We start from the raw sequence: 10,815 nt of genomic DNA, 5'->3' as shown, positions 1-10,815 counted from the left end.
ACTCAGTGCGAAACGGGAAGTGACCAGTGGTTCAATGTCTCTCTATATGACATGGGACAGCAGCGTTAGTTGTGCGTGTGTGAGTATGAAGTGTGTGTGTGTGTGTGTGCATGTGATAGTTTGTGTGTTTTTTTGTGTTAGTCAGTGTGCATAGTGATGGATGCACTAATAACTAGGCTACCATATGTGACTCCAAAAAAATTGCTTTGAAAACATTTGTTTTCAATGTTGTTTGGGTGATAGCATCGTTGAAGCAGTGGTCAGGAATACAACACATGAAAAGCATTAAATTACTTTACACTGGAATGAACCAGAGGTTGTATTATTTTATAGACGGATGGCTCCATTTGGAATGAAAGGGGTATACATGTGTATCATATGTGAAGTATTTCATTAAACACGTTTAAACATGTACATATTCAAATATAAGTAATTACAACATAATAATACAAATGTATGTTATTCGTTGTGAATTAGATAATGCGGTATAAAGATTGAAAATAAATGTGCTCCATAACATATTCACACCCCTACTGGCTATGGAACAGTCCGATCCGGAGGCCAGCATCCGACTGTCGGTACAATGAGTATACCGTCAGCTGTTGTGAGGGTTTTACTTATTTCCCCATTCTCCTCCCCCTCAATATCTTTCTGATCCTAAGCAATTTGTGAACGTTGATGGTATTGCAGCCAAAATAGTTTCCAACCAAACACATTGTTGCTCTGTGTGTGGCACCGTTTTGATTTTTGAAAGAGCGCTACCTACCCGCTGCGTTTCCAGCGTTTTCCTTTTGGAAACAGGGGTAGACTGCGCGCGCTGGTGAACAACTAGAGTGACTCAACCAAGTTTCCCTTCTGTCTGAGGAATGAGTATACATACGGTCGGGAGAGGACGAGCCGAAAAGCGCATGATTGAATGAATAAAATGGAAAGCAAAGACCTCGACACCGATTTGGTGGGGAATGTGTTGCCTGAAGCAACATGTAAGTTACCTATTATTTTATTGAAACTCGTTAAAATGTCACGCGTGTTGAAACGTTTGTTGTTCGATCTGTCAATGCATTCGAGGAGTTTCTGGTGGCCTTTCTCAAGTATCTCCCGACAAACTTTTTATCGAATGATCATCATACCGATAATTTGCACGGTTGTTGTGCGTGTGAATGTGAAATTGTTTGAGATCGAACGAGCTTCATTTCTTCTTATCTGTATCATTGTTAGGCTATGTGTGGAGTAGTCTAATAAGGGTTATTTCCACGCTATAAATGTGTAATAACACATGTCGATTATTTGTCTAAATGTTGATTATTAGCTTAGTCAAAAGGAAGGAAGCAGAGTTATACATTCACAACATTCACAAACCATTCATAATAGCATAGGCTTGTCCGGATTGATTTCCGTCCAAAAAGCCTCACAGTACAGCCTAGTCTACTGCCACACTGCGAATTATTCTCTAATCAGTACGACAACAGCAACACATGGGAATATGCTTGGTTTAAATCATTGGATTTTCCTCAACAGGTTTCTCAACAAATGTATGACGACTGTCTCTAACAGCCTGACCCAAACACTGCCCATTCGATCAAAACTGAATTCATAATAATTAATACAGCGGCGCTTGATGAGGTAATCTCTGTCCCCTCCCCCTCACATGTTTACATTATGCGGTCACCGGTCTGGCATCCGTTCCGTTCCCCATCAACCGGCTTATCACACGAGCACCCATCAACCGGGATAATGAACGGCTTCTGTTCTGTGCCGTTTGATATTGACTAGCCTAGTTCTAATGCAGGGATTCATGGATCATATATCTTTAATCCAGGTGCCTCCTGATCTGTAAATAGATACACAGATGAGTACTGTGATTTAGCCTACTGAGATCAGATGTCATTTAATCAGAAGTGCAGAGCCAAAGTGCAGGCAGGAGACAACTTCATCATCTGGCCAGATTGATTGATTTACTCTAGAAGCACTATGATTTTATATGTGCAATTACAATCTGTGACTGTGTTGTCCCGGAGAGTTAGTGTTCAAGGACAAAGTTATCCACTGGATATCATAAGGGGTATGCTGTCATTCTGTCAGTGGGCTTTTGCATAAGGGTGTTTAACAGTGACCAGTCAAAACGGATGTGGCAGGAGTATGAGTGCAGTTGTGCATTCCCTTCAGGCACAAGTGTCGTACACACACACACACACACACACACACACACACACACACACACACACACACACACACAGACACACACACACACACACACACACACACACACACACACACACGCACACACACACACACACACACACACACACACACACACACACACACCATAACCCTCTATTTGTCAGATGAGAGATGATCAGAGTAGCATGGATTGTCGCATTGTTCAGGATATGCCTCCTCGCCTCGATGGCTTTTCATGTGTCATCATAATGCATAAGGACTATTATGAAGTATAATTATGAGTGAGTGAAGGACTTTTTGACTGAAGACCAGAGCACAGCCATGGATGTCATCCAGTTAAAGGAGTGTCTGTGGCTATTTAAATGTTCCGCTTTACACAGCCAGATAAGCAGCTCTATTTGAATACATGAAGATAGGTTCATTGGGAAATAGAGGACAGTGCACTTTCTCTCGGAATCAGACATACCTGATCATCAACAAGCCTATTTTGTGCAATAGCCTGTTGGCCAATTACCCCTGTGTGAGTAATAATACTCCCAGTAATGAATAGGGGCGGCTGGGGGCGGATAACTAAGGTCCTCAAAACAAAACCTCCCCAGAAGGAAGATGGAATTACTCCGATTCTCAGGAAATTCATGAGAGGAAGTAGTGTCATAATGCAGGTGAGGTGGTGTTCACTGGTTAGAACTGAGGTTGTCTGAGAGCTAGAACCATTGCATTGACCCATTACCCCGCTCTGCTAGTAGGACACACACACACACACACACACACACACACACACACACACACACACACACACACACACACACACACACACACACACACACACACACACACACACACACACACACACACACACACACACACACACACACACACACACACCCATGGACAACAATGTCCAACCAAGAGCTTCCTTCCTACTTCTTGTGTGCTGCTGGATGGGTGGGTTGTTACTTGTTTTGGCTGAGATTCATAAGAATGGAGCTCCACCCTGTTGACTGTGGGAACCTTGACCAGACTCTGCTGTATCTATCGAGCAGCTATGTCATTGATAGCCTGGTCCCAGATCTGTTTGTGTGGTCTTGCCAACTCATATGGTCATTGGATGACAATGACAATAGGAGTTGGCTACAGCACACACCAATCTGGAACCGGGCTATGTCATTGAAGGCAGTGTCCAGGAAACGCGCCATCCTCATTATGTGCACTGTAGCCTACAGTATTCTTCTTCTATGATCTCCGCTCCTTGACAGCGATCAGAAGCTCTTTCTGAAGCTGTCTGGAGGATTCATGTGGAACATGTTACATGAGCTAAAAATGTACCAAAGCGACGACTCATGCATGCAGCCCTCCCTGACTGACAGGTCCTGTTAAAGATCTTAGTCAATCTTCATCGTCGCATTCCTCAAGCATGAAGGGTGACCTATTTGTCACGCCTTAGCGGAACTCTGTTTTCATGTGAGAACATTTATAGAAGGAATTTCTTCAGTAGGACACTTAATCAATATTTTAATGCCATCGTTGTTTATATTGGTCTGGTTGGAGAATTTTTCGATATCTAAGGATTTTGAATAGGTTATTGGGGCAGTCATTCATTCACACCTTGGAGGACAGACCAGCTTTATTGCTAACCAAAGCCAGACATGTTTTTCTGTGTCATCACTTCAGAAGAATCAGGGAGTTACCCATTCGTGTTAGCACAGTGTGCCTCTGAAGTGCATTGTTTATGATTGCTAATGCTACTACGTTCAGCAAGCAAGTAGCGTAGAATACCATTGTTAGGATCCACTCATTGGTGTGAACTGTGAATCAGAGGCCCTTGCAGTGGGGCTGCTGTAGTAGTCTCTTTAGTCCGGCCCAGGCATTGTGGAATTCTGCCTCCGTCAGGACTTTTGAAGAACATCTTCTAATCCTTATTTTCTTTAGGGCTGTGTCCCAAATGGCACCCCATTTCCTATGTAGTGCACTATAGGGCTCTGGTCAAAAGTAGGGTACTATACAGGGAATATTTGGGACACAGCCTAGATTTGCATTCAGGCACTCGCCCCTCTGAGCTCTCCTTCTCTCTGCACCACCAGTCCGCCACTCGTTCCATGCCCTTGGAGTCGGCAACCATTTGGTCTTTCTCTCTAATCTGTTCTCTGTTGTTAACCTGCAAATCTGAGGCAGGCTGACTGGAATCAAGAGCTTTCTTTCTCGTTCGAGGCTAGCTATACCATTGCTAGTGCACTCTAACCATCACACACACACAAACGCACTCACGTGTACGCACGAACACGTGCACACCCACACAGAGTATGCTCTACCCATCAGAGAGGGCTATAAAAATAACACTTGTCTGAAATGGTTAATGTAGACGTCACATACAGTACAGGATATATCATATAGAATTCAGGCCTTCTGAATAACTTGTCAGGTACCTGTGAGGAGCAAAGTGAAGAGAAGCCATCTTGACGTGTGAACTCTGGAGGCAGATCATGTGAATATTGATGTGTTTCGTACTGGCATGTTCTGATATTTACTGTAAATGTCAAGTGTGTAACTGCACAGCTAATGGTAACTGCCTTTAAACGAATTGAGGGTCGGCCATAGTATCACAGTTTAGGCCTACTTTAAATCTTGACAACGTGTGTAATATTGGGTCACGCACTTGCTGATGCACTTTAATGGTCAATATATCTATCCAACAGATCAATGAACTTTAAGGTCAATACTGTTTGTTGTGCGTTTATTCCAAATGGCACTATACATATAAGTTGCCTCATTAATCAATAGCAAATATTGCTGTGACTGTACTTGCATTGTTATGGAGATATTTGAGCCTGGCTGAGCGAGAGTGTCTTCTGCCTGAAGCTTCATAGCTTGTTCACTGAGTTCCATGTCGTAGCCTACTGTTACTAACCCTAGTTTATAAAAAAAAAACAAGCTTGTCATCCGGAGGATAAAGAGTCTTAGCAGACTTGACAGGGAAACAAATTGTAGCGTCTGACAGGACTTTTTCCTATTGTGTAACCCAGTCAGGGAGCCCAAGCACCACCATCCCTGTCAGCCCTGCAGTGAACAGGATCACTCAGCTAGCTACACAGGCACAGCTCTTACATAATTAGGAGAATATGTGAATTGTGAAGCCAGTGTCCAGTTTTCTGGAGAGAAAGCTGCATTAGTGAATTAGTGCTAGGAGTCTCACATTTTTATTTATTTATTTTATTTAACTAGGCAAGTCAGTTAAGAACAAATTCTTATTTACAATGACGGCCTACCCCGGCCAAACCCGAACGACGCTGGGCCAATTGTGTGTCGCCCTATGGGACTCCCAATCATGACCGGATGTGATGCAGCCTGGATTCGAACCAGGTTCTGCAGTGGCACCTTTTGCACTGAGATGCAGTGTCTTAGACCACTGCGCCACTCAGGAGCCCCCCGAATTGGAAAGTCGACACTCTTTCCAGGCTCAGCTATTTCAGAATGAATGTGAGAAAGACGGAAATTGAGGTTCGTGGGACTGGAGACAAATGACGTCTAAGATTTGTAGGATTTGTCAAATTTCAGGTTCACGTGTAAGAAAAGTCCACATGTGAAAACCTCACTTTCACATGTAGAATTGCATGTTCACAAAAAAAAAAATCAAATAATATCAAATAAAATATCAATTCCACATGTGAAAGTGATATTTTCATGTGAAAGTTTTTCACATATGAAACTGCAAGTTCGATTTTTACACGTGATTGTTTTTCACATGTGAACTTGCAATTCCACATGGGAAAGTGAAAATCCAATTTGCAGTTTCACATGTAAGAAAACTCCAATGTTTGTAAACAAAGTAAATGTAAACAAACACTCTATAGTATAGCAAGGAAATACTTTTTAAATGCGAGAGCAAATTAAATGTAAATGGATGCAATTTTTTTAATTTCAGTTAAAAGAAAAATTATGCCCAACTAAATAAAACGCCTCCCTCTTCCCTGCAATTTGACTTATCTTTGGTTATGTTACCCTGGCCTTTGCTTTCCCTGTTTTGGAACATTCCTTCCAGCAACATAGCATCCCACTACTGGTTTGCTTATGAAGCTAAACACGGTTGGTTCTGGTCAGCCCTGAACCAGAGACCAGATGAAGCTTAAAGTGGGGAAAATGTGAAAAATAAATGTGTGGTGGGGAAAAAAAATCCACAAAAATGTAAATGTGAAACGTCACATGTTTTTTTTTCACGTGATTTTTTTTGTATTTTTTTTGGAAAGGGTGATCACAAATTGCTGTTGTATAGAGATGTAGCCTAAGATTGGTCTTCTGTCAGATTTTATATATGGGGTAATATTTGTGGGGATCTGATCATCTTACTGATCATCTTGAGCTTCTAACAATGTCATTGTTGCATCAACTTGTTTTGCATAACTTTCTTCAGAAAATACTTTATTTCAACTGGACATACGGACCATTACCATACATTTTCCCTCCACAGTTGTGAATGAGTCAGTGAGTGGATGAGACAATGTAGGCTGTACATCCTACTATAGCCTAGTGGTTGCAGTGTTCCTTCGCTTCATCAACATCAAAGCTGGCCTAGAAAAGACGTGTTGTTGCTGCTGTGTGTGTCGATGAGCTTCCAGCTAGCACAGAAATAATTCATCCTCTCGGAAGATTTCAATTTGCTCACAGAGTGAGATTTCAAAAGGGGGCCCATTTTCAATCTCTTGATTTGAGGGAGGACTGGAGAGATGGCGAGCAAATAGAAAGTCTTGTTCTAATTCAGAATTTCACTCCTCTGTTTTATAATCAAATTTATTTATTACCGGTTACAGTGCAGAAGGAAGACCCACCAGAAGGATGAAGGCTCTATATCCAGTATAATTCAGTTAATTCCATATGTATGGTTCTTCTACCCAAGATTATGTTGCCAATCAAATGCCCCGTTTCCCAACATATTAATCCGGTTTACTTTTTGGGAAGAATTAAAAAGCTTTTGCATGGTTAAAAGGATTAGGCAAATCCTAAATCCCCTATAGAATTTGGAAATAAAATCAGCAGAATAAGGAGAAGGCTTTACTTTGCTATCCTATTTAAGAGGTATAGCTCGTTGCTCGAATGCTGACGGAATGAGTTACCCTTCTAAGTTTGTAGTATAGGAACAGGAGTTTTCCAGACCACTCAACCTAACCAGGGAAAACTCTGGGCCATAGTAATGCTGGTATGTTGTTGGTGCAGGAGGGAGGATGATTTAGAAGGATAGAGGGTTAGGAAGTAGCCCTCCTCTCCCACATGTTCAAAAAGCCCATGCTCAGCATATTGCACAGCCGAGGTGGGTTTTGAATGAGGACCGGAGAGAAAGAAGAAAAGAGAGGGAGAGGCCACAGAGTGACAGAAGTCATGCCAGATTCGTAGTGTTTGGAGTCAGGTCTTTAAACAACAGGCAAGTCTGTGTCGCTAGAGAGGCTAATGTTGACAATGTTTGGGTGGCATTTCTCTCTTTATTCCGGTGCAGGGGCCTCCTTGTTTGTGTGTGCGCGTGCTAGTGGGCATGTGTGTGTGCTTATGTGTATGTTTTCAGCGGGGTGTTTCTCCCTCAGAGGAAGAGTTTCAATGAGGGCGAAGAAGAGGTAAAGACGAGCCAAAGAGATGGGGAGAAGAGGTAAAGAGATGGAGAGCTCAGTGAAAAGATATATTCCCCAGGGCTAACCTTCCGAATCCCCACACATAGAGATAGCATCATGTCAGCTGGTGTAAATCACACCACTCACACTTACCTCAGACACTGACTTCTCACAGGGGAGTGGAGGTAGCCCTCCAGCCCACCTCACTGGAGACCGGCACTCAAAGTGTGCAAACTCTTAAGGTTCCATACTATTTTATCAGGCTGTGTGTGGATATTTAAATGTTTTGACTGAATTAATCAGACTCAGTTTCGGTTTATTTTTGTGAACTTTTGACCCCACTTAAGGTAACGACTAACCGTCGTTAAATTATCAGCTAATAATAGGTTTTATTGAAGAACTTTTGTGGAATTCTGCCTCAGACACGCTCAAAGGTAAACAAAAACATAAATGTTTAGACAGAAAACAGGGGGAAATAGTTACCTTTCAACCTTTTATGCTAAGAATTCTGCTGCCAGAACTATAACCAGTCATTGGTTATGCTACTTAGGGAGCAAGATCATTGCTTTTAAAATGAATGTGATCGTTTTTGTCGCCCATGCTTATGACGTTAATTTGGTCTCTTAAGCACTTAAGTTGTATGCATATTCATGCTCATTCACAGCTCCATTAAATATGTTATTAGTCACGCTTTCAACGGGGCTTGGCAATTGCGGTAGCCCCTTCAATCTCTTTGGTCTTCCCCACATAATATTAGCCTTCTGAAATAGGAGACCATTGATGTTTCAGATGTTTCTAGACCTATAATTCCTTCATGTGGACCTGTAACTCCAAAGCTCCAGGTATAGTGATTAAAGGCTAATAGCAGATGACAACGAAGTGCTTTGAAGTAAGTTGAGTGGCTGAGTTAAATGTAACATATAATCTAATACCAACAGTTAATTTATGGCGGAGTGGTTCCCTATAAAGTAATGGTCATTGCTGTATACACCCAGGTTTGTAAATGTAGATCGTCTGAAGAGCTCATCCATTCATGAATTTGTCATCCAAAACATTGGACAAACACCGTAGTAGGGTCTCGACAGAGTGCTACACAGGAATTTAAAACCAAAAGGACACAGAGAGGAAGTGACCGAATACCAGAGCCACATGCTGTCTAATAGCTGACCGCCTGACCCCTCACTCTCAAAACACGAGGGGCCCTGAAACGCACACATCAGCTATTTACAAACCTTCCTCTTTTTTATTCTCTCTTCCCACCCCCTCATTCTCTCTATCTTTCTTTCTCTCTGTCACTCCTATGTAACTTCAGAATAACTCTGAGCCCATGGCATGGTGCCGTGCCCTAATTATATCACCAAACAGCTGTACCCCACTTCCCTGACTAGGTCGTTGCTGAATGTGAAGGGCTATGGTAGGAAACTAGCTCTGAACTCCATAGCTGCTTCCTATCCTGCCATTTCCACTCCTCTCAAAATAGCCCAGACAGGCTATGCTCTCTTGGTCTTCTTAAAGTCCCAGTCACCAGACCCATCAGCTAACATTAGAGCCAGGCCCTGTTCAGCTAAAGGAATTGGTACTGTTTTTGTAGGCCACCTCAATGTGTTCTCCCCTCTGCACTGATCAGAAAGATCACTTGATGGTGGTGGCCATCTTGTCAGAAATATCTTGAACCAAATGTTGTGGTAGTCATTTATTGGTTAATAAAGCACTTTGAACTCAACCTCTGACTGTCCACCAAGTGTCCAGTTGTATTATTGATCCACAGGTTCATAGTCCTGAACCTTGGCTCCATGGAAGATAGTTGCCAAGCTTGTCATTGCAGTAAACTGTCCTAAAATAGTCACGAGTTTCACTAGCCTCCCATGTTGTGGATGATGGAGGCTGTACACCAGGGCTATTCAACCATATTCTTATAGGGGCCAGATTTGAAGACGTTTTTTTTTACAAGGGGGACAGATATTTTCTACATGAGATTACTCTTCCTAAAACCGGTATAAACTATGCACTAACACAATTATAATCTTATAAAGCACTTTTATTCAAATTAAATTATGCTAAAAGTTAATTTTAAGTGCTTTAAGATTGGCCTTATTCAGTGCATCAAATTCTTTAAATAATGGAACACATTTGTACTTATAACACAGTTGACCTGCATCACATTAAATCATTTCTACTTTCCTGTCCGTTTTACATACATAGCTTCATCTTTTGTTTTTGTTTACACATAGGAAACTTTTTTGAATGGCATATCTCATTTGACCAGCATCATGTTCTGTTCTATTTTCTATTTCTTTATCATTTCGTTCTTTTCTTTGTCTAGATGTTTTTTTTTTTACATATAGAAACCTTTTATGCATGGCATATCTCAGTTGACTAGCTTTTGCGGAGAAGTCTCTCTACCTCCGCATCAGTAGAGAACGGGTCTCTGTAACAAACAGTACAACCTCTGTGGGGACTTAAACTCTTCAAATTTCGTTGCAAAGTTATCTTTCAGTTTATCTAAAAACTCAGACATCACAGGAGTGATCTGTACTGATGATGACAATGTAGTTGCGCAGTGTGGAGAAATTGAGAATTTTCTTTTTGGGGGGGGGGGCTCAAATCAAAGGAGAAAATACAAAAATGCAAGTCAATCATGTCAATGACTGTTTTATCCCTCTCCTGTAGTCTCAAATGAAGTGCATTCAATTGATTTGAAGATGTCACAAAAAAAAAACCATCTGATTCGAACTCCTCATCAAGTATTTTCGTTAGATATGTGTTGGCGTTCTTGTGGCAGCAATCACGGTGAAAAGAAACTTATCTCCTCCTTAAGTTCACATGGGCTGCTCTCTTGACACCATTGTTACCCTTGCTTAGCCACCGAGCATCATTGCGTAAAAATAGATCATGATCCTCAGCAGACTAAGCAACAAGCAATGTTGCAAGCTAGATGTTGATTGCATAAAGTTTATGATAGCCATAACTGAGTCCATGGTGGGTTTTTTTGTATCAGGCAATGTAATGATCTCATCTGTTGTGATGAACCAGCTATGTGAAG

General features: G+C 41.7%; 1 protein-coding gene across 9 annotated transcripts in view; it reads left to right on the top strand.

Moving 5' to 3' along the window:
• Window positions 1-574: 574 nt before the first annotated feature.
• Window positions 575-10,815, top strand: part of LOC106605129 (uncharacterized) — a 67,416-nt gene continuing 57,175 nt past the window's right edge. For 7 of the 9 annotated variants that reach the window (XM_014200474.3, XM_014200469.3, XM_014200472.3 and 4 more), the window contains exon 1: window positions 576-983. In XM_014200474.3, the coding sequence (XP_014055949.3) occupies window positions 917-983 (67 nt within the window). In that variant the 5' untranslated portion in view covers window positions 576-916. Of the gene's footprint in view, window positions 984-10,815 lie in introns of all 9 variants that reach the window. The other 2 variants (XM_014200467.3, XM_014200470.3) reach the window with 2 other exon arrangements.

The sequence above is a fragment of the Salmo salar genome, chromosome 05 (genome assembly GCF_965601325.2).
Source record: "Salmo salar chromosome 05, fSalSal1, whole genome shotgun sequence".
Lineage (NCBI taxonomy): Eukaryota > Metazoa > Chordata > Actinopteri > Salmoniformes > Salmonidae > Salmo > Salmo salar.
Note: the sequence above shows the minus strand (reverse complement) of the source record. Positions and strands in the feature narration are given on the sequence as shown.